General features: G+C 46.5%; 1 protein-coding gene across 1 annotated transcript in view; it reads left to right on the top strand.

Moving 5' to 3' along the window:
* Positions 1 to 23,647, top strand: part of CDH13 (cadherin 13) — a 733,255-nt gene that overhangs the window by 488,021 nt on the left and 221,587 nt on the right. Inside the window, exon 5 of the mRNA XM_049787442.1 lies at positions 7,269 to 7,421. Coding sequence (XP_049643399.1) covers positions 7,269 to 7,421 — 153 coding nt within the window. The remainder of the gene's footprint in view (positions 1 to 7,268; positions 7,422 to 23,647) is intronic.

Genomic DNA, 23,647 nt, shown 5'->3' on the forward strand with positions numbered 1-23,647 from the left:
AGTGATTCCACTAAAGCTCAGACAGAGAAGTAAGGATGTCCCTGCCAGGAGTTTGATGAAGAGAGAGGATGAGTGAGACTTGGAAGTCTCTCATCTTGGCTCCGAGCTGCATTAGTTGGGGGGAGGGCCAAGAGCAGGGGTGAGTATGTCACGCATAAACAAGTGTCCCCAAAACCGCACCAGACTCTGATGCTTTGTGGGTCCTGCTGCTAGAGGCCCCAGCTCAGCTCTCTATTGGTCAGTTATTTCCTTGGCCTTATAGAGAAGTGATCAGATTGAGGGTACCAAATACTTGGATTCCAATCCAAAATCATTTCTGCCTAACTGGCTTTGGCATGTAGGACTCAGTTTCTCTCTCTGTAGAGTGGACCAATATCCATGTTAATTGTAAGGAGTAAGTAAGCTGGGAACCAAGGCAATAAACAGAGGACATTTGCCTTGCATACTGTTAACACAGGTTTGATGGCCAGCATCCCATAAGGTGCCCTGAACCCACTGGGAATAATCCCTGAACACAGAGTCAATAATAAGCCCAGAGCACAGCTGGGTGAGCCTCCTAAACAAACAAACCAATCCTCTTACAAAAGAATTAAGTGAGCTAATGTCTGTGAATATTTACCAAAGTCATTGCACAGAGGCAATTCTTAGTAGGTGCTAATTGAGAAGCAGCATTACCCCCATTTCACAGGGAAAAGAGTTCTCTTTATGTTTGGGGGGCAGAGTTTGGAGGCCACACCCAGTGATACTCAGGGCTTACTTCTAAATCTGTACTCAGAGATCACTCCTAACCTATTCAAGGATCACTCCTGACTTTGCTCTCAGGGCTCATAAACAACCTTGTGTTGAGTGATCACTCCTGACTCCCCATTCTCAGGGATCACTCCTAGAAGTTCTTGGGAGACCATATGCAGTGACAGGGCTCAACCCAGAATGGGCAGCATGCAAGGCAAGCATCTGACCTACTCTCCTAGCTCTCAGCCCCAAATTCCTTCCCATTCCTGAGCATATTTATAGACTTCATATTTCATGGCTCTCAGATCATTTGCTTTGCCCTCATCTATTCTGAAAAAGCCTCTTTCCCCCATTTTTGCAGAGGATGGTTATGGTTCAAAGCCCATGTGGCTCTCCTAACTCTATACCCGCATGGTGAATGCTCAGCTCCTATGGGCCTCATCTTCAAACCCCATTCTCCACAGCACTCCACATTGATCAGGTCAAGTTAGGCTCTATGGTGGTAACTAGCTGACCAAAAGAGCAGAGGTATCATGATGTCCCATGTCCATTGAGGGAAGATGGCTGGAAGTTCCGCCCTTCTGAGACAACTTGCCTCCCTCTTTCTCTCTACGATCTTATTTGAGGAACTCATGGCCACATGACATATAAAAAAGGCAGAAAGAACTAAGAATGGGCTGATCACTTCAGTTCTTTCTCTTTGAGTCCAAGTGATCTGTAACACACTATTGGATAAAGCCAGTCATGTGACCACAGATGCCCTCTTCTAGTGAGGGAGGGTGTCATCCTGTGATGGGTACCTGGGAAAGAGCCAGAATATCTAGGACAGCCTGTGACTTCTCCCTACTCCCATCCATCAGATCCAATCTGGAGTTTTCACCTACAATGTCTGGAACCATCTTGATTTCACTTAAATGAGCCACCAAAGATCAGGAACATGGCAAGCAGGAAAATGATGCTACCATCTGTATTAGGAAGTGAGAAATCCAGGCCATAACCCCTAAGGGTGCCCCCTTAGTCTTCCAAACAAAAAAGAAACATGTGATGTTGTGGATTCTGGGCCATGAGTAGACACAGCCCATAGAGTGGAAATACCCACCATGAGTGATAGAGGCAAACATGGCTGCTTTGTCTCACCTGCTGGGACACCTTTGAGCTCATCTCACATGTCTCATAACACAGATCTCGTGGAGTATATTAAACTGTGCCATCAGAGCTATAAGCTCACAGCCTCAGCAGCCAATAAATGTGTTGAATGGAAGCAAAGAAGGTCTAGCATAATCATCAGTTCAAGGAATTTGTTCTCAAGATGGAAACATCTTATTAATAGTCACTGGAGAGAAACTGACCACCAGGGTGGGAAGCATGTTGGTCTCCGTTTGGCATATGTTATTAAACTGGGAATAGCATCATGCCAGTCACATATTTTAATATGTGGGATCATGCATTATTTATCCTGGTGTGACTGCCTTATTTCACTTGCCATAATATCCTCAAGATTTATCCTTGTCATAGCATGAACTGGAATTTCCCTCATTTTATAGGACTGAATACCACACTTCATGGAGATAATCCCACATTTGTTTGATCTATTCAGTCATTGTGTTCGACCCCCTGGTTGCTTCCACCTCTGGGCGCTTGTTACTAATAATACTGCAGAATGCATGTTTTTCTGTGTGTGTTCACACACCTCCTCAGCTGAAGAGATGATACTGAATTCAATCACAAATGAATTTTTACTTTTCATCTCAAATTAGACATTTTATAGGCTGGAGCAATATTCCAGTGAGTGAGTAGGGTACCTGTCTTGCATGAGGCTGACCCGGGTTTGATCCCCAGCATCCTATAAGGTGCCCCAAAGCACCACCAGAGATTATTCCTGAGTGCAACACCTTGAGCATTGTCTGGTATGGCCCCAAATCAAACAAAAATAGACATATTTATAAGCCATCTTGAAATTGGAATAATGAAAATGTTGATACTGATAGATAAAGACATGCCCAATTTCTTTTAAATTCTGTGGATTAGAGAAAATAGAAAAACATTTAGGAAAAAGCAAATAAGGCAACAGCACCACCAACAACAAAAGGATTGAAGGCATCAGAACTCAGCTGTGCTCCAGCAGAGTCCAAAAGCCTTTGCTTAGACAACAAGTGGAGGGTGAGACTCAGAGCTTATCTGTGCTCCTGGTGCCCTTCAGGTGGTACCTTTTGGGGACCTTGAAAGCTGTGTGTTAGGCAATGTCCCCAGGCTGGTCCCCCAATGTGGAGAGGACCAGGGTTGACTTCACCACAGCTACTGCAGTGCATTTTGCTCCAAAGATTCCACAGTAGGGAGTGGGGGCTCTTCAGTTCCCCATGATAATTGGGGGGCCGAGTGGTTGAGATGCACAAGGGATAGAAAAGAGCCCGGACCTCCTCACAGCCCAGACTGCAATTATGGGCTATGTGTCTCCTAGTTCAAGGGCACAGAAAGGACTAAGCCACAGTTGAGAACTAATTAATGCCCATGGATGACCAGAGAGAGCTGTTCTCAGGTACAGCAAATAAATGCTTCCTATAGACTCTAAGGAAAAGCGATACTCTTTTATTCCCACTTCACCATGCAATAGAAAATACCTCAACAAGCGTGTTTATCAAGCTCCAATCATGCCTCTTTCACATTTAAAAGCATATTTTTCACTGTTTAAGTAAAATAAGCAAAAATTTTATGAACTTAAAGATTCTTCTAAAGGCAAAGGAAAACAAATATTTCACCTACAATCATCCCCCCCCCCAAAAGACCAAGACTGACTGATTATTCATCTGTGATTTCTTCCCTTTGGTTATATAGATAGGAGAATAAATTATTTCCTAGCTTTGCATCTTTTTGATCACTCTATGTACATACCTATATGCATTCTCTCCTTTGTCTTCGACCCTTTGAAAAGAAATTTTCTAAATAGGAGGGAATTAGCCGCCTCCATTTAGAAGTGATCACAGGGAAAGGGGCATTTGGCTTGGAGCTGCTTTGTACTCAAGACAGTAGGTTTTTATTACTATTATTTTAGTGGAAGCTAAGAAAAGAGACATGAAAAGGTTTCATTTGTCCAGCAAAATACTCTTGCTAGCAACCAACTCAGCCAAGGGAGAAGATTTACATAGTAGAGCACTTACCTAGCATGCTTGAGGATTTGAGTTGAACCACAAGCATCGTGCCCCAAACCTAACTAGTGTGTCCTGTATTGGAAAAAGGGGAGAAACCTCCCACCCTTTGCATTTCTGAAAAACCTCAGTTGAAGCTCAGGCTGGTCCCAGAAGCCACAATTTGAGACTCTTCTGCAAGAATGAGACTTCTAGTGAATGTCCCTAGGTACTGGCCTGAGAAGGCCCCTGTCCAGGGGCACCAACAGGTCTAGTTAAACCCAAATGGACAGTGGGACACCAGATGGCAATTTTAGCCACTGCATGAAAACTAGTCCTTGGATAGCAAGGTTGGTAGTGAGCATGTTTGCTAAGCTTTGAACAGGACTTGCTCCTTTCCAGAGCAGGAACTGGATTCAGACTAGCTTTGGAAATCCAGCATCTGATCTGACTCCCTTCAGAGCTCACCAAGAACTCTCGAGAATGACCTACAGCTGACCTTAACATCAGGAGAGACAGTCTAGAGCCCACTTTCCATCCTGGGTTTCAAATGGATTGTGGGAGCAGAATAAAGTGTCCCCAAGCTGCCATTCTGAGTTCAGAAAAAATTCCAGAAAATGTGAGAGGCTGGGCTGTACTCCTTTGAACAGGGAGATCTGGAGCAAAGAGGTGATCATGAAAATCTTGGGTGGATGCCCAACATCTTCAAATGGGGTGATTCCACAAAGGAAGAACTTTCATACAAAGTTCATACTTTCTTGGCCATGTCTGCTTCCCACTGGGTGGCCTTGTAGAACCTCGTAATCTTTGGGGACAAAGCTGCCTGGCTCAAGTGTGTTTTGGGGAACAGGAGCAAGAGATCTGAACTCACATTCATGAAAGTGATAAAGGGAAACAGAGGAATGACAGCGTGGAAGTGGGCCAGGAAGAGCAATGAAATGCGGTATATGTGTCTGAAGAGAGATCTGCTCCCTGAGAAGACACCCTCCACCCAGTGCTGGGTCTTACCCGTGTCCCTTGGATACAAAAAAACTCACCTTAGCACAGATGAACTCTCCAAATCCTCAGCAGCCCTGGAAAAGTTGAAATCTCTCTAGAGAAGGAAGTTTGGGACACCAAAATTTGGAGTTCTGAGGCTACTCCGTGGTTGAACAAGAATCAGCAGTTATAGGAATGAGATCTCTCTGCCTTGAACCCTATGAGTTCTGCAAGCTAGGCACTGAGGGCCAGTGGGGAGCACAGTGTGCTGAGAATGTCGCTCACTGTCAGGGACCCTGGGAGGACTGGGTAGCAGAGAAAAGATGAGTGGCATTAAGTCAAGCCGAGCTGTGACTAGATATTTTCTTCGTCAGAAGATCCCCGTCTATATTTAGTCTTGTTTTAGATCTTTTCTGTTCAACTTTGAACAAAATGAAAACAGAAGTAATTGGTGTTTAATCAAAACTCTCCGTGTATCTTAATAAAGAATTCTTTCAACCAGACAAAAACCTGCTTTGCCATATGGAACTTGGGCATGTTCTTTCTTCCTCAACTGGGCTGCATAGAAACTGTCCCCAGGGCCAAGCTGCCTTAGGCGCCACTGCCACCTGGTGGCACCCCTGTGAATTGCAGGCTTTGCGATGCAGGAATTGGGGGGGTTGGGGGACAAGGGTTGGGGTGGGGAGGCATTCCTACCATCTCATTCTTCTGAGCACTGTTGAGGCTGTTTGAATATATCCCCACTCATTTGCAAATTCATTACATCCCAACCAGTACCCTTTTATCTGTGTATTGTAAATGTCTATTGTATTTGTGACCTTGAGTGTTGGAGTAACTGAATTAACGTTTTCAGGAATGAAGGACATTATGAATGTTCACGGGATGACGTGATGTTAGATCTCCATGAATACTAGACAAACCAGCAGCAATTTATGCGGAGTGTATTTGTCTTGACTTGGACAGCGCCCAGTGCCATTAGAGGAGGAAAATAACCAGAAATCAGAATTTGGTTTCTTTTTTTTCTAATCACCTCCAGGATTCACTCAAACTATACTAAGGACTCTGTCTGAAATTATCCTCTCTCTCTCTCTCTCTCTCTCTCTCTCTCTCTCTCTCTCTCTCTCTCTCTCTCTTTCACTTCCCTCCCTTTCTTCTTTTCTCTCTCCTCTTTCTTTCTCTTTCTCCTTTACCACACCTACCTCCTAAGAGTATTCTCCAAATGCCAGCTCCAGACATGCTGGGCTTTATCTTGAAATAAATTCAGAAGTGATAGAGAAAAGGTCCCCAGAGAAACGAAAGGTTTGCCCTTCCTTTTTTCGAAGTTTCCAGCTAAAGTTTAGCCACAAACCTTTCCCTACCTCAATGAGTTTGAGTTTAGGACCATTTTACCTTGGAGGGACATTCTAGAGGAGGCCGCAGTTAGATTTTGTTCCTTCCTCTTCCTTTAGCTTTGGCCAATTAGTTGGGTGGTGAAAATATTTGCTGCAGAAATGCTGGAAGTGACTCTGCCTGGGAGGGCCAGGTTTGAATTTGGCTGTTGCCTCGGATTTGTCTCACCTTGACATGGGACAGTGACATCCCTGCACCCACCAGCTTGTTGTAAAGTTGTCCACAGGTGTGTGAGCTGGTGGTTACCTCACTTACCACCAGAAGCCATAGCCTGGCTGTTGGGAATTTGAGGGTGGCCAGCCAGAGCCCAGAGACACATACTATCTGTAGAACTGGTTTGGAGGAAAACTAGCTTGGTAAAAAATGTCAGGGGGTGGAGCAATATCACAGTTGAAGGACATTTGCCTTGTATGCCTTGTATACTGCCCACCCTGATTTGATCCCCAGTATCCCATTCAATCCCCTAAGCCCTCCAAAAGTGATCCCTGAGCACAGCCAGGTATGGCTCAAAAACCAAAATAATAAAACTAAAAAAAAATAATAATAATGTTATTGTCCAAATTTTGTGCTGTCATTTTGGAGCTACAGTCAGGGTTTCCTCCTGGCTCTGCACTCAGGAATTACTCCTGGCAGTGCTTGGCGTACTCTATAGGGTGCCAGGGATTGAACCTAGGCCAACCTCGAGCAAGATAAGCATCCTCCTCACTGTGCTATGGCTCTGGCCCCATCAGAGTCTGATCTTGAATCTGCTGAACACTGTTGCCTCTTGGATCTTCCAAGCAGCAAGACTGAGTTCAGGGGAATAATTTCAGCTCTCACCTCCCTTATCCTAACTCTGTCTGTCCCCTAGGCTAGGAGCTTTCTAACCCAGCTGTGTGAGGACAGGGTTTGCAAATAGAAAAGGGCAAAAGTGACAGTGCTATTCAGACCCTGCTGAACTCAAGGGGTTCATACAGCACCCCATGCATAGCATCTGCAGGGTGGCTTGTCCACATTGAGGGGGTCCTAGCTGGTGACTCACTTGTATCTCTTTCTCTTTCTACCCAGGTGGTGGACAGTGATCGGCCTGAGGGGTCCAAATTCCGGCTCACAGGCAAAGGGGTGGACCAGGAGCCTAAAGGCATCTTCAGAATTAATGAGAACACAGGAAGTGTGTCGGTGACCCAGACGCTGGACAGAGAAGCCATTGCTACGTACCAAGTGAGTGACCCCACGACAGCCCAATGCACCCTGAGTCTTATTCCATCTCTTCTTACTGAGTTTGTTATTTTTATGCTTCATCTGACCTGGTGTTGTGTGGTCTGGGGCACCTCTCTGTGGGAGTGAGACAGATGAAACTCGACAGAGAGGGGTGGGTACACCCTAGGGCCTACCAGTGATGGCTAAACCTTTTTGGGTGTCCAAACTGCCACACTATGCCCAGTCCTCCCAATGGCCAGTCAAGCCTTGTTGCCAGGTGAGCTGCAAAGCAGACACCAGCACACTCGCCTCCCACCGTGCATCTTAATTTCAGGCTTTTCCACATGCCAGCTGCAAGGCCTTTGCATGCCACCACTGGCATGCATGCCATAGGTTCGCCCTCGAGGCCTCGGCCTTCAGAGACCACAGGCAGCTGAAGGACATGGGGATTAAGTCAGAGGAGGTCAGAGATGCTAAGTTTGTTCAGGTTTTCAGCAGTCTACTGGCCAAGAGCACTTGAGCATGAGTCTTTCATGCTAAGGAAATAGGAAGGAGGCACTGGACAGTGCTGTGAGTGTAGGACATGGTGCCCAGACACAAAAATTGTAGCTAAGTATCCAGAAGGGATCAATGAGAATGCAGTGTGGTGGAGACATTTCCTCCTCCTTTTAAACTGGGTTTCACTATAGGGAGAGGGATGAGAAAAGTGGGGAATAGAAACTGTGTGTATTAAAAAAATGTGTGTATGGAAGCCATGTTTATGGAAACTGTATGCATGGAAACCATGAGCATGGAAACTGCAGGCTTCCATGCAGGAAAACATGCATGAAAATCACATACATAGAAAATGCATGCGTGGAAAAAATATGCATGGAAACCTCATGTATGGAAGCCACATGCCTATGTTTCTCAGTTCCGATAAGGTTGTGCATGTGAAGAAAGGGCATAAGGAGGTTGCGGTCCTAATGGCTATGGGTCTGATGTTTTCTGGTCTTCCTGCTTTCTCTGTTATGGTCTTGTATTCCTTCCTGAGGGGTTTGTGGGGATAGAGAACAAGGAAGCTGCTGTCTTTCAAGCCGCAGAGTCAGAGAAGTTGGAAACTGTGGTAGGCCTCAGAGCCTTCAGACTTCAGAAGCTGAGGAGGGCCCAGCCCAGCCATGGGGCAGCAGCTTAATCTACTCTCTCCAGGGCTGGGCTGGGCCCTTGAAGTGTTTACAGGGCTGCAGGAAGGACCCAGAGGAGCATTATGCAGTGTGCATTACATGACAGCATTTGCCCACCATACCCTGCTCTGTGCATGGCTACCCACCAGGAGAGCATATTCCAGGATCTGGCTCAGAAGTGAGGCCTGTTTCCTGCACTGGATTTGGCTACTTCAGTTTTCCTTTGTCAGAACCATGTCTGGGGCTGGAGCAATAATACAGCATGCATGGAGTCTGCCTCACATGCGGCTGATCAGGGTTCAATCACTGGCACCCTTAAAGGGTTCCTGTTTAGGAAGAACGTCCCATCTTCTCATCTTAGTGCTATTATAACTCCTGAGGTTAGATATTAGGTATCAGATTATTGATATATGATGTTATAGCATATCAGATCCCCCTGCCCCCAGGAGCCAAATTGCTGCTTCCTGGGTTTCTTCCAGGTACTGCCTCTCCTTCTGCCAAGTATGTGAAAAGCAGAGAACCAAGCCTGGGACTGTGCTTAACTCATGTGCACGTGAGGCCCTGAGTTGGATCTCTGAAATCACAGATCCAATCCTGGAGAACCCACTGGTAAATATGTCACCATTTGAATTGGTTGTTGACTTAAAAGCAAATGTGGGGGCTGGAGCAAATGCACAGCAAAGAGACATTTGCCTTGCACACTCAATCACCATCCTACCATATTATCTCCTGAGCTGCCAGGAGTGATTCCTAAGTGCAGAACCAGGAGTAACTCCTGATTGCCACCAGTGTATCCCCAAAACAAACAAATAATATCAAGTGCTTCTGAGAGTCTCTGCTCTTGTCCTAACACCTCCCCCATCCACAGGAGCATTGGGCCATACCCTGAGGACCCCCGGGATGTGTTAGTCCATGCCCCAAGGGTACCTTCAGGAGGACCCTGTGTACTAAATAAAAACTGCAGGAGTCCCAGTGTATAAATGTCTTCTCTCTTCTGTGTCATGGTCACAAGAAGTGGATGAACATAGCATTTCACAGACAGGTGAATGGCAGTGCCCATCTGTGCCAGGGCCTCCCAGCTGGTGTGTGTCTAACTGGCTTTAGGATCTGTTTCTTCATGTCCCCACAGCCTTCATTTTCCACCACTGAGATACGCTTCTCCCCAATTACCTCTCCAGTCTCTGCTCTCTAATCCAAACATCCCTGAGCCTCTTTCCTAATAGCTCCATATGTGAGTGTCAAAAAGGGGCTGGACTCAGCCAGTAGATCTATTTCTTCTTAAATACCATCTTTCTCACTGACCCACTGCCTTCCCCAGACCCCTCACCCACCCACCCCCAGCTTCTGAAGAATTCCCCAGGTTTCTGACCCCAAGTGGCACCTGGCAAAATCATTTTCGCTCTCCCCGTATTGGAAGCCTGACATATTAATGCAAAGCCTCCTGAAATATGACTCATTATTATGCATTTTGCCAGCATTTGAGTGATTTGTGAACTCTTCATTGGAATAAAGTACTGTAAATGATTCATGAATGACCAAGTTTATGAAATTCTATAAAAATATTAGCAGGTGGTAATGATTCCCTCATACTGTGAATCTAATCTGCCGGCTGCAGATTTGTCAATATGGATAGAGAGGCCAGGGCAGGCGATGGTCGTGGACTGGGAGAGAGACTGGTTTTGTGTCTAGAAGTTGCACTCTATCAGAGCATGAGGCTGAACTGAAAGCAGGATCCCAAGAGTGGGGGAACACTTGCCTTCTGCTCAGTTGTCCATGGAGTTGGGTGAGAGAAGTGAGGAGAAGGTGAATGTAAATAGGGGTTCACTAAGCACCGATTAAGTGCCTATAACTGCTCAAGAATTTGGATACACAAACCCAGGACTAGTACTTCATAACCTTGCCCTGATGGTGTGTGTTCACTGAGGCCCAAGTGCAGTTCCTTGGATTGGTTGGCATCAGAGTTAACAGTTTTCTGAGTACCAAGATTCAGTGCTAAAGACTTAGTGGTTTTGTTTAACTTCCGTGAAGAAAAGCTTAGTACAACTATCATCCCCAACACAGAGGATGGCTGTGTTCTGGGACTCAGCAAAGTGGCAGGATCCCCCTGGTCCTCACTGTTTTTCAGATGCGCATTTACTACTGCGCCCAGGCCTGGCTAACTTCTACCTCTCTGGTTGAGAGCATTGCTCACGGGTCAGGACAGAGGGGCCCTGCCCCTGGATGCTTCGACCCCAAGCATCTAACCCTGAAGTAGCTCTCAGACAATGGGCAGAAAACAGAGTGTGTGTTCTCCATCTTCAAGGCGGTGGGAAACATGGTCCACCTACGTGTGGTGGTTATTGTCCATCTCTGCCACTTATGGATGATGCACAAGTTTCCGTGGAAGATTTGGGCTGTGCTCTTGGGATCCTCTAGCCCAACCTCCATTGCTCAGTGGGGGTAGGTATGGATCTACTTCTCCTTCCTAGAGTTGTGTTGTCCCCAAGGCCCTTTCTTATTTGTAATTCTTGGTCAGAATCAACAAAGTCACCTTCACTTACCGTACAGAAAAAGTTTTATTCGAGGGTCAGGACTTCATAGAAACCCCTAGTAGACCCAGCTGCTGTGTTTTATGGCTGGGAATGTACTAATGATGCCAAGATGTTTCAGGACACCTTGCTGGTCTCCCCAGCCTTGCTCATGAGCAGTGGGCACTGCTTCATTCACTTCTGGGCACTGCCCACTAATGCTAGCAGTTTCACCTCAGGTCCAGACCATCAGAAAGATCCTACCAAAGTCCCCAGAGAAAACTACACCTGTGGTAGAAGCCTATTCAATCTTTCACCTTCTCACTCTGCCTAAATAGGTGGCCAGGAAAACTGGGTGGCTCTGGCCCTCCCATTTCCAGACACCCCACCCCCAATGCACTACTGCTGCCTTCCATTTCCCCTCAAGGTCTCTTGCAGAATACCCAAATGTAGACGAAGTATGGTAGACAGGATACCTATAGACATACTGCCCACTCCGGCATAGGGCAGGCCCTGGGTCACTACAGGCATGGGCACACACCCTCATGCATTGGCAGGAGGCCTGGCAGGTCCTCCCAGCTTTGGCCACATCACTCAGGGTCTCTTTACTGGGAGAAGAAGATTCTGGGGATTGCAGAGTGTGGCCATACCCTCTGATTCCGCTGATTCTCAGAGGGTCACTCCACCAGCCAAAATCACATGTACTTAGGTCACAGCTTTGGCTGAGATGAAGCAGAGATCTCGAACTCATTTTAGGCTTCAGAATTAGGCCCCTTATAAGTTAAAATCTCATTGCTGTTATGGGAAGAAGCTCAACAAATGGCCACTTGTATAAATGAGAAGGAAGTGAATCTGGTCGTTTCCATGGCTTATCTTTATCAGCACGTCATTGCTTCTGACCTTCAGAATGAGGGTGTAGACAGGAAGTAGGGTGTAGGGGTGGGAAGCTCAAACAGTCACTGCCTGCCTACTGTTGGGGGTAACAGGGGCTCAGAGTCCAGGATGAGCTATTGAAAGTTAGGGATACCACATGTCCCTCTATAAAAGAAACATGGCCTCAATGGACAGCTTCTAGAGCATGCCCGGCCCCTACGTGCTCCATTGTCAGGGAATCTTCTAGAAATGCACCTCTGCTGACCCTCCACAACCAGCTGGTCTAATGGACAGCCTGACTCAGTGCTTTTGGCTAAACCTCGTAACCACCCGAGAACCAAGTATGAACCCGGTGCCTTAGGATTACAGCCTGTGACCTCATTTGTGAGTCTGCAGGGGGGGGCTGGGGTGAGTCAGCCCTGCTCTGCTGCCCTCGTTCTGCTCACTTGGCTGCACCTTTGAAAGACCCCGAAAATCCATCAATAGACCTGGAGGTCACCTTTGTTGTTTCGCTAATGGATCCTGAGAACGGAGTGTCCTCTGCTGCTTTCGTTCAGGCTCCCAGGGACTAAGGATGCTCTGTTACTACATTTCTCAAACCGATGAAAGTGTCTCCCTTAGAAGTAAATCAGGGACAGGAGGAGGGAGGCGTCAAGAGGTGCCTGTGGGCCTTGGGGTGCTACCAGCTCACTCTTCTGCCTTCATTTATTCTTGGTACTTTGACAACTTGACTGTATGCTGACTTCGTTTGGGAGTTTCTAGAATCTCAGTTGCCAAAGCTGATTAAGTCGCAGTGTTTAGGCTGGAAGTTGTACAAGAATCTCCAGGCATTGGCCACTGGAATCAGTTTGAGAAGCCCCCACCCCCCAAGAAGCCCTGGTTTCCTAGGAGGAAGAATCGTGGCATTGGGCTGGATGGCTTTGTTGTGAACCTCAAATGAGATCTGCCATGGGGAGCCTCACACATTCTAGTAGAACAGGAGACCTAGTCCCCTCTCCTTCAATCAGCTGCTTCCCTCTGACATGAAATACTTCCTGCTGCCTCTGGACAGAGCATTTCCAAAGCTCTTTCTGGCAGTGGGACCAGAAAGAGAGTACAGTAGGTAGGGCTCTTACCATGCATGTGGCCCGTGCAGGTTTGATCCCAGCAACCCATATAGTCCCCTGAGCCCTACCAGGATGATCTCTGAGCACAGAGCCTACAGTAAGTCCTGAGCACTGCTGGGTATGCCCTTCCCTGTGAAAAATATAAAAATAAGAGGGAGAAAATTGACATAAATGGGTGGCAAGTGGGTGGCTTTGCCAATCTTGAGAAAACCTCCCAGGGAGGGGCTTCATCTCCCAGAACACCCCTAAACAATCCTCTAACTCCTACCCCCAATTCTTTCTGGGCTCCCTGGCACATCTCCAAGCACTTCATTTCCAAGCTGGACCTTATCTGCCTGGTACAGCTGGAGAAACTGAGGCATGACGCGCCAGTTCCACCACGCAGCCCAGGCGGCCACAGGCCCAGATTAGTGTGCCCAGTTGCTCCAGCCGATTACTTGGTTCACTAGGCAAAGCTGCTTCCTCACTGCACATTGTGGGAGGCGCTTCCTGAAACTGCCTTAGCCACACTCCTCCCAAGGGCTCTGCTGCACCCTGGCGCAGGGGAGATTCTGCACCCCGGTTTCCTGCTCCCGGTACTGGTCCTGCAGCTGCAGCCACGTATCCTCCAGACACAGACCGAATAGTTCAGGTGATGAAGAGAAATGCGAGATATGAGAGATAAGATCCTCCTCATTCCATTCCTTTCTTTTCTTCCTTTCCTTCCTTTCTTACTTTCTTTCTCCCTTTCACCTTCCCTCCCTTATTCTCTCTTTTTCCTCTTTCCTTTTCTCCCTTTCTTTTTCCCTTCTTTACACCCTTCCTTCTGTCTTCCTCTTCCTCTTCCTTCCTCCCCTTCCTCCCTTTCTTCCTCTTGTCCTTCCTTTTCTTCCTCCTTTCCTTCTTTCCCTTATCCTTCCTTTACTTCTTCCTCCCTTTCCTTCTCCTTTTATTCCTTTCCACTCTCCCTCTTCCTCTCTCTCCTCCACTCTCCTCTCCTTTCCTCTCCTCTTTTTCCCACCCTGAAATGATGCTTTATGAACAGCTGATAAAGCTGGAGTTGAGGATCAGGAGCTGAGCCATCACAAAGACAGGGAGCAATTGTCCAGGTTTCATTATGCCTTCATGAGAGCAAATGGCAGGGTGCCACACACTCACACATCACCATGCCCCCACACTGCTCTCAAGAAGTCTTCATGAAGAAGAAACTAAAACTTCTGGGGGAAAGCCAAGGGGAGCAGCAGCAACCTGGAGGTTTTCCCCCAGCAGTGGGTAAGAAATCAGGAGTCAGGAGCTAAGTGCCAGAGGGCAGAGGAACCAGCCTACCTCTGACTCCCCCAGCCCCGACTGTGAAAGAAGAAGGGGGTCAGACCATTGGAAGAGCTTTGACATAAGCTCCTCAGTAACAGATGTTTGGGGACCTGAAATTCTAGGGGGATGGGTCAAGTTTGGAAGTTTATGAAGCTGGCCCCCAGCCCTGGCAACTGGCCCCCAGCAACTGGCCCCCAGCCCTGGCATGACAAGCAGCAATGTATCATCATCCCTCACTTCTAGAAGTTTGGATTACAAAGCCGCAGAAATTTGGGGCCAACAGCCCCAGAGGGTAAGGAGGTTGTAATATTCCAAGGAAGTTTGGGAGTGTTTTCAGCCAAAGGAATAAAAATCAATTTTCACAAAATGCAGTGAGATAAGATTTATTTCAACTAGATACCAAAGTGCTTTAACATTGAAATTAATTCTGAAATGCCTTTGTGGGTCAGATCTACACCTTTGGGGCCCTGGGAAAAGCTAAACCCCTTTCTGGTTTCTGAGTCTTCTGGCTCTTTGCTGTCTCCAACCCTCCGAGGGCAAGAGTTTCCTGTTGGCTTCCATCTTTGGGCCAATTAAGAATCTCCACTTCTCTGTTAAAATTCCATGGTTCTCATTCTTTCTTCTGCATGACTTTATCTGGATCTATTTATTTTATTAGATCCAGGGCAAGAGCACTTGAGACCTTTCTCTAAGAGAGGCTCAGCTTTTGGGGGGCAAGGACCTTTGGGTGTCTCTAGATGGTGCCTGTCTTATTTTCAGGCAGGTGCAAAGGTTTGTGTTAAGGGACCTCTTATAGCAAAATTGGAATTTCATGTTGAAAAGGGGGTCCCCTACCAGGTTTGACCCATCCTTTCTGATGTGTCCCCAGCCAGTCAGAACCATATAGGAAGGAGATGAGGATGGCCTGAGTTATCCACCCAGTGTGGCTACCACAAAGACCATCAGGCCACTAAGGCCATCACAAAGAGCCATTCAGAGCTCAAGTCCTGGACACTGCTGAGAAACCCTGGGGGGAGAGGGTGGTGGGAGAGTCACATCATGTCCAGAGTTGCCAGAGGCTGAGCTAAGACTAGGCTGTTTGGGGGGGCTCCCCCCACAGGTGCTCACAGCCCAGAGGGTTTGACTAGTGGACATCCTCTCGTGAAGCCACACCACCACTGCCCTGCAGGAAAGTGCCCGTTAACACAACACCGACAGAATGGCAGAATTGCTCTTTTTTTATCCTGCATGTTTTTAGGGGCTTGGAGCTCTTTTTCTCCCTCATTGCAGAAGACAAATTTGATTCCCTTCCTCCGGAGGGGAAACAAATTCCAACAAAGGCCATTTGTCTTGGGTGCTTCGAATCGCGATAATTTACTGCACGTTTATTTTTATTGAAAATTATGTAGATGTTATTCAGAAACATAGTTTCCAACGATGTGGGCACATTTAGGCCGAGAAGGTTTTGAGTATTAATCCAACTACAGGGCCGCCATCTATACCTGCCAAGCACGTTTTTTTCCAAAGCATGTGTTTGTCTCTGAGCAATGTCCTGAGAGGACCTCAAAGCTGAGCATGGGAAACACTGATGGACAGAGGGTCTCAAAAGTAGGTGGAGGGTTTGGGAGAATTTGGACTCGTCGCCTGTCGGAGCCTGTTTAAGTTTGTGCCTCTTGATCTGGCTGATGGGATGAACACACACATACAAATAACGTGTACTGAAATGCATTTGAAGTATGGGACACAAAAGTCTAAAAATTCCTGTGCTCAGCCTGGCTCTTTCTTGGTAACTGGAGCCAAAAGGGATGTTGATCTGAATCCAGCAGCTGTTTCAAACTGTTTCTGGGATCTCTAAGCAGCTATACATGCCCATGCACACACACACACACACACACACACACACACACACATGCACACAGAGGTGATTCAGGCTCCCCTGAGAGGATCCAGGACACCCTGAGAACTCTGATTACATCTTTAAAATTCACAGTGCACATTTGACACTGTGGAAATGGTCTTGAAGATCAGCCACCAAGAGACCTGATTAAGCCACTTAATTCTACACTCTTAAGAAGCTAGCCTTTTAATAGTACTCCATGAGTACCACTCACCATTATTGAAATCAAACTATGGAAGGTGCCCGTGTTAAAAGATGTCATTGATGCAAAAGGAAAGGAAAAGGCAGGGTACAGTGCCTGGGGTCAGCCACCCCAGAAAGATAATTCTAGAGAGAGGCATCTGGACACATGGTCTTCACATCCTGGCATCTGCTCTACTCCCATGTCCTGTTTTAGCTCACCAGAGGTGAAGTTGTTCCTGGAATAATACAGGTAAAATCTCTCCATTCAGTGCATTGATATTCACTATTAAGAAGGGAACGAGATCCTGGGGGAAAGAACGAGAAAACAAGGGTCAAGGTGTCTTTTTGCATAAAGCTACCCCAGTTTCACCCTCTCCCTGGCACTGTCTACACAGTAACTGAGCCCCCATCAAGAGCACAGAGCTGGAAATCAGCCCTGAACACCACTGAATGTGCCTTTTCTAAGTCTCCATGCCCTAGAAATAAATCAAGTGCTGATGAAGACTGTGTGGATAAAGGGGGACAGTCACTGTTGGGAATGCCGGAGGCCCAGTTCCCTGAGGAATGGACCAGGGGTTCCAAGTGTCTAGATGATAAGTCCTGAAAAGTGGAAAGTGGATCACCCAAGAGAGCACTGAGCCCGGTACCTTTGGCAATAAGCAAAAAGAAATTCATGGATTCAGCAGAGTGGCTAAGATTTATCCCATTGAAAGGTTCCATGCCAACTCATTGTGGAGGTGCGGGTCACAGGCTAGAGCAGAGGTCACACATGCCAGCTGGCTGAGGCTTCTCCACCTGCCATTCAGTGGCTGGAATCTGAAACTGGGGTAGGTTCATGTTTGGCTCTTCTATCAGCTGAGTGCAAAACTACAGACTCCCCAAAAGAAAATAGCTGGTGGTCCGGAGCATAGCACAGTGGTTTGCCTTGCATGAGACCAACCCTGGTTTGATCTCTGGCTTTCATATGGTTCCCCAAGACTGCCAGGAGTGATTTCTCAGTGCACAACTAGAAGCAATACCTGAGCCCTGATGGATGTGGCTAACAACAACAACAACAACAACAAAACCATCTGGTTAGCATGGACTGTAATGTTTGCACAGAGAAGGTACTAGAAGCTAGGTACTTGGTACTTGTCAGTTGGGAGATACTAGAGGTTCCCCCCAAATCCAAGTTCCACATGATGGGGAAGAACAGACACTGGAAAAAGCTCTATAGAAGAAAGAGAAAATAATGTTTGAAAAACCTTCGATCAGAGTACAGCTAAATTCTTTACCTTTGACCTCTGCTTAGTCAACTCTCACCACCATGTCCCTCCATCAGAGCTTCTCAGGTGACTCTGCAGGAAACAAAGACAGGAAGTTTTGGCAGGCAGGAATAGCAGTTAAAGTCAGGCCCTGGAGAAAATATAGGGCAGGAAAAGACACTTTGTAAAATTTGTGAATTGTATTTCACAATGCAGAAAAGCCCAATTGTGAGTTGAAGTCACGTCCCCATGAAGGCCCAGGATGCTGAGAGAAACCCCAAGGCCATGCCGGCCTCCCTCCATCCCTCAGCAATGAAACCCAAAGAGCTGAGTAAGAATTCTCTGCTGTGGCCTTTCCAACCCTATAATCAAAGGGTCATCTGTTAAATAAATAATTAGCTTTTCAATGGAAGTGGAGATTCAAATTGTTTCCTCTATGTAGGGGGACATTAACCAAGGCTAGATCTTAAGCTGGGAAGTATCATTAAATGTATTTTGAGCAGATTAAAACCTAATTTAATTCCTGTTTCTTCGGATCACCAGGAAGTGTTTTGCCTGAACCCAAATTAGTTCTTATTTATTGTTGCAATCAAGATTTTTGGAAAAGGCTTTTATTTAGTCATGTATTTGGACTAGCATTTATTCAGCTTCCAAAGGCATGTACTGTGTGTGTGGGGGGGGGGAGATAAACCAGGCATATAACTTTCACAGTGCTTCTGAGGGGGATTTGAAATTCACTTCTGGAAAATTATAAGTCCTGGTAAGCAGAGGCTGGAGGTAAAGAATTCAGCTGGACTCTTGTTAAAGGAGTTTTTCAAACTTTTCTTCTTCTTCTTCCTCTTCTCCTCCTTCTTTCTTCATCTCCTTCTCCCTCCTTCTTCTCCTTCCTCCTCCTCTCTTTCTCTCTTCACCACCACCACCATTATGTGTCAGTAAGTAATGATCACAGATGGAGAGGTGACTGCCATTTCTTCATCTACAAACATCACCTCCTAACCTTGCTGACTTCCCCAGTCTCATTTTGACTTTCTGCTTTGCTGGCTTGTTTCCTCCAATCATTACTGTTATCTTGGATCCATTTCTCTGTTTTGATCCCTGGGCCCTCCCTCCCCCCACTTCTGCTCTATTGGTGAGTTGGTTTCTCCCTCACAGACTTTCAGAAAGGCCCTGCTACTATCATGTGATCTGGGGCATAGTTTTCCTTGGTGTTATCCTAACACTCCTTGCTCATTTCTGTCTTTTGTCTGGACTCCCCATATACAGGCAGCCTTGCCTTCATCAGGGTGAATCCAGCTTTATCCTCTCCAGCCCTGTCCTGCAGTGTTTGCCACAGTTTCTGTTTCCTTCCTGCTTTGACCAGTTCACTGATTTCAATAGATTCTGATGAGAGCAAGATCTTTCCTGTTGGGGCCAGAGCAATAGCACAGTGGGGAGGACAATTACCTTGCACAGGTGGCTGACTCTGATTCAATTCCCGGTACCCCATAAGGTCCCTCGAGCACTGGCAGGAGTGAATCCTGAAAGCAGAGCCAGGAGTGAGCCTTGAGAATTGCTAGGTGTGGCCCCAAAACAAAACAAAAAGGAAATCTTTTCTGTATTTTTTCTTCAGTTCTCCTCTCCTTGGTGTGGCCCCAGTGGTTCTGAGCACTGTCAGGTTGAGCACCCCCAATTACTGCCTTTGGGCATCAGACCAGAAAGGAATTGTAAAACATCTTGTAAAACATCAAACATGCCTGCAAATTCAATTGGATTATCTACCTCAGCCCTCCACCTGCTTTAGTTGAACTTCAAAGACTTGGTTAATGAGTTAGTGATGTGTGGGTTTGCCATGAAGAGTGGGAGCCAATAAGAAGTGACTATTAAAAAAAAAGAAGTGACTATTGAGTTATGGGCCCATTTCCAGTGCAACCTTCAACAAAGGAGTAGGCATTTCTCATTCTTATTGGTCTTTAGCTACCCAGAATTCCAAGTCTTTCCAATAGGCAGAGCTCACAATGCTTCCTAGGAAACCTAGAACTCTCCTGGGTAGCAGCCTAGTCTGGACCAGCAAAGGGACTTAAGGAGGACAGGTCAAAGATGTGGCCGAAGGAGCTGCCGTTTCAGTGTCACTTGTCACTAGGGCAAGCCCTTTGTTCGACTCTCTCCGGGGTATAAGAAAGGAAAGACAAGACAACAGTATGAATCTGGAGAAAGAGGTAGAACTTTCTGGTTTCTAGGGGACCTTCCTGACTGGTGGGGTGCTGATACAATTGGGTGATTGGGCTAAGGGAATGCCACTTACCTGTCTCCTCCCCAGATGGGAGAAAGTGGGGAAAGGCAGAAAGTGGGGTTGGGAGAGTGGAGGAAGATTTTGGATAAGTCCACTCTGGACTGGATTTCAGGGGCCCATCACCTGGGCTTGCCCCACTATGTATTTATTTTTATAGTTTAGTTTTGGGGCTTACCTAGTGGTGCTCAGGGGTTCTTCCTGGCTCAGTACTCAGGAATCAGTCCTAGAGAGCTCAAGGGACCCTATGTGATGCCAGGAATCAAACCTGGGTTAGCAGCATGCAAGGCAAGTGCCCTACCCATTGTGCTATTACTCTGACATTTTAATCTGGCTTCCTTCTACAAGGGCTGGGCCAGTGACCTCCTAAAACACTTCCCTTGACCAATGAGAAGCTGCCTCTTCACCAGGCATACAGGAAAAAAAAAAAACAGAACAAATTTTTAGTGGCCATTTATAACCAATTTTGGAACCAGCATTCTTCCTGATGGCTGTCAGAAGAACAGTAATTTCAAATGGCCTTTGCCTTTAGCATGACATTCCTTGCTCTAAGCTAGGTTTTCTTTCTTTTTTAAAATTTTGTGTATGATTTTTTTTGGCTACACCCAAAGTTTATTCCTGCACTAAAGAATTATTCTTAGCAGTGCTCAGAGGACTATATGTTGTGCCAGGGATTGAACCCCCAGACAGCTGCAGTGTTCTTTTCTCACTGTACTATCACTGCAGTCCTGGTCTAGGCTTTCTCATAAATCAGAAACTGTACTAAGATCTCCATCCACAAAGCAAAAAATACTGCTGCTTGTGACCAGTGACATCAGTCCTTTTCCTGTCGCTTTCTCATTTGGAGCCATGACAAATATTCAAAAGACCACCTTAGATGCCTGTCACTCCTCCAGGTGCCCAGAGACAAAGGAGACGAGCGAGATCTTGGCCCTCCTGACTATGTTCTTGTCAGAGAAGACAAAGGTTAATGAAGAGGGTGCCCGGGGCTGCTGGGCAGCTGAAAGGCAATGTTAGCAGGAAGATCATGCTTGGGTCTGGAGGTCTGTAGGGTTGGGAGCATGAAAGCTGGGTAGGTGGCAAGAAGCCTGCCCAGTGCTTGGATCTGCTTGCTTAGAGAAAGGCACAGCTAAGCAGGGCACTGTACAGAACCAAGCACAAAGGACAAAGCAACAGAAGATGACCCAAGTAGGAAGGATGGAGATTAAGTGAGGTTGGCCAGTGCAGATATCCCAGGGCCACAGGGACCAGCAGATGGGCTCAACTGGGCTAGATTGTGAGATTCCAAATAGCATAGGCATCCTCAGCCTTCCTGTGTTACTAGGCCAGTTTCTAGAATGTCCTTATAGCCAGACTCTTCCTGTCCTCAAGCGATAGAGGAGACTCTTATCTGTTGTCATGAAATCAGGAACACAGTGTGCTGCAGGTGAGGTAACCCTGATCTCAGTGTCTTCTGAACCCAAGAAGGGAATGAGTTGAACTACATGCATTGCAAAAGGAAAGTGATGGTTAAGATGGAAAATGAGAGAAAATATGCTTTGTGCCTAACTCACTTAGTGAGGATTTATCCTAGTCCCTCACCCCTCAGGCCAACTGACCCAATACAAACTTCCCAAGATACTTCCACTCCCATGGACTATCCTTTTCCTTTACCCCTCAGGCCAACTGACTCCATACAAGCTTCCCAAGATACTCCCACTATTATTGGACTTTTTAGAATCAAAATAATGGGGTGGAGAAGAAGTAGTGGGTATTTTGATGAACTTGTTAGTTCAAACCTGTGAGACTGTGTTAAACCAAACCTGTGAGGTTGTGCTGAACTAAACATCTGAGGCTATATTTTATCAATCTGTGAGGTTGTGTTGTACCAAATCTGTGAGCTTGTGTTGAACCAAATCTCTAAGGCTATGTTGTATCAACCTGTGAAGCTGTGTTGTACAAAAATCTGTGAGACAGTGTTATACAGTGCAATTGTGTCAAACCAAACCTGTGAGACTGTGTTGTACTAACACCTGTGAAGGTTGTATTGTCCTTCCAAAAGCTGTCACGTTGAGATGAACTGGATTGAAGATGCTCTCAGAATTGTTTCTGGTAACTATGAGTCATTTTCTCCAAATAACAAGCATGATGCAAAGTGGCTCAGTGAGTCCCTCCAACATTGTGCTGGGTGTCCGGCCCTGTCTGACCACCTCCTCTTTTTTTTAGCCCAGGCATGGCCAACTCCATGGGGGGATAGAATATAGAGACCTGTAGAGATTAAGGCTTAGCCTAGTCCCCTGCTGACCAAAAATGTGGACTAATGGGGAAGGGATCCACCTCGAAGCTGAGATTTTGAGCATCATCCTGACCCTTTGTCCTTGTGCTGGTGGGTCCAGCCAAGAGGAATCAGAATCCTGAGCATGGGGGGGTCACTGTGGTTTAGGTCCTCAGGGAATCATTCTTCCTGAGCACCATGGTGGTGCCACCTGGTGCCATCATTCCCTTTCTACACTGAGAAGCAGAAAAACCTTTATGGCGTCTGGGGCTGGAGAGATAGCACAAGGCTAAAAATTTATTTTTTTGCATGTAACTAACCTGGGTTTAATTTCTGGCACTGCACAGTGTCCCTAGAGCCCTCCCAGGAGTGATCCCTGAGCACCACTGAGCCTCAAAACAAAATCCAAACCATTAAAAAAAAAAAAGTCTTTTCTGGTCTATAAGAGCCGGTATCCACTCCTCACCTCCAAAAATCCCTCCAGCCTCCAGGTACAGCTTGCTCAGGTTACCCCCAGAATGGATCTAGACATTTTGCTTCTGCCCTGATCCTGATCCTTTAGTTCCAGAGCCAGGTATGCCTCGAAACCTCCCCATACCCACAAGCCTGTGTGTTTTAGGATCCAGTGTTATTCAAATTCGCAGAGAAAATTTGAATTTTTCTTGATGTGTTTGCCCCATCTTTAGCCAAGTATTTATTAGGATATTATGGTAAATGTAATCATGGTCATAACTTCCTAATGAATGTAAATGGGAAAATAAAATTTTATTAAGCAAGGACGATAGTCTTAAAGCCATTAGGAACTTGTGTTTGTGAAAAGCGTTAGGCATGCACCTGCTCTGGGATCTGAGTGTTAGGGCCACTGGATGAGGATGGGGCCACACACATGGGGGGGACAATATAGCCTGAGTTGGATGGAGGCTTCAGCTTATGAGATGCCAGGCCCAGAGTAGTGTCTGGATGCCAGAAGTGTGCTTCCCCCACAGTGCAAACCCCTCATTCTGGGGCTAAAGGGCTAAGAGGGAGACACCCTCACTCAGGACAGGGGTTCTACCAGGCCCTTTTCTGTTCCCACACTGGCTTTTCCAGTGAGTCTAAACTTTGTTTTCTTTTCCCCTCTGGCTGTCCAGGCTCTCAGGGTCCAAGCTGGAGTGCAAATGTCATGATTAAGCTTTATCTGGTCACACTTCTCTGATCCCATCTTCACCCTGGCATTGCACCAGCTCCCCAAGGCCAGCATAACTGGTGTGTGTGTGGGGGGGTGAGTAGGTAGTGCCTCACACTTATTCTCCAGAATTTTACTCTGCTCCTGCAAGCATCTTTCTATTTAAAGCCCTTTATAAAAGGGACTCCCTCATTTCTCTGACTGGCTGACTGTACAAAAAAAAAAAAAAAAACCAGATTAAAAAAAAAAAAAACAGATTCCTTTGTTCACTCTTGTAGCATATGATACTAGAGGAGCCAGAGCAATAGTACAGTAGGGCG

This window comes from Suncus etruscus, chromosome 14, assembly GCF_024139225.1.
Source record: "Suncus etruscus isolate mSunEtr1 chromosome 14, mSunEtr1.pri.cur, whole genome shotgun sequence".
In the NCBI taxonomy this organism is placed as follows: domain Eukaryota; kingdom Metazoa; phylum Chordata; class Mammalia; order Eulipotyphla; family Soricidae; genus Suncus; species Suncus etruscus.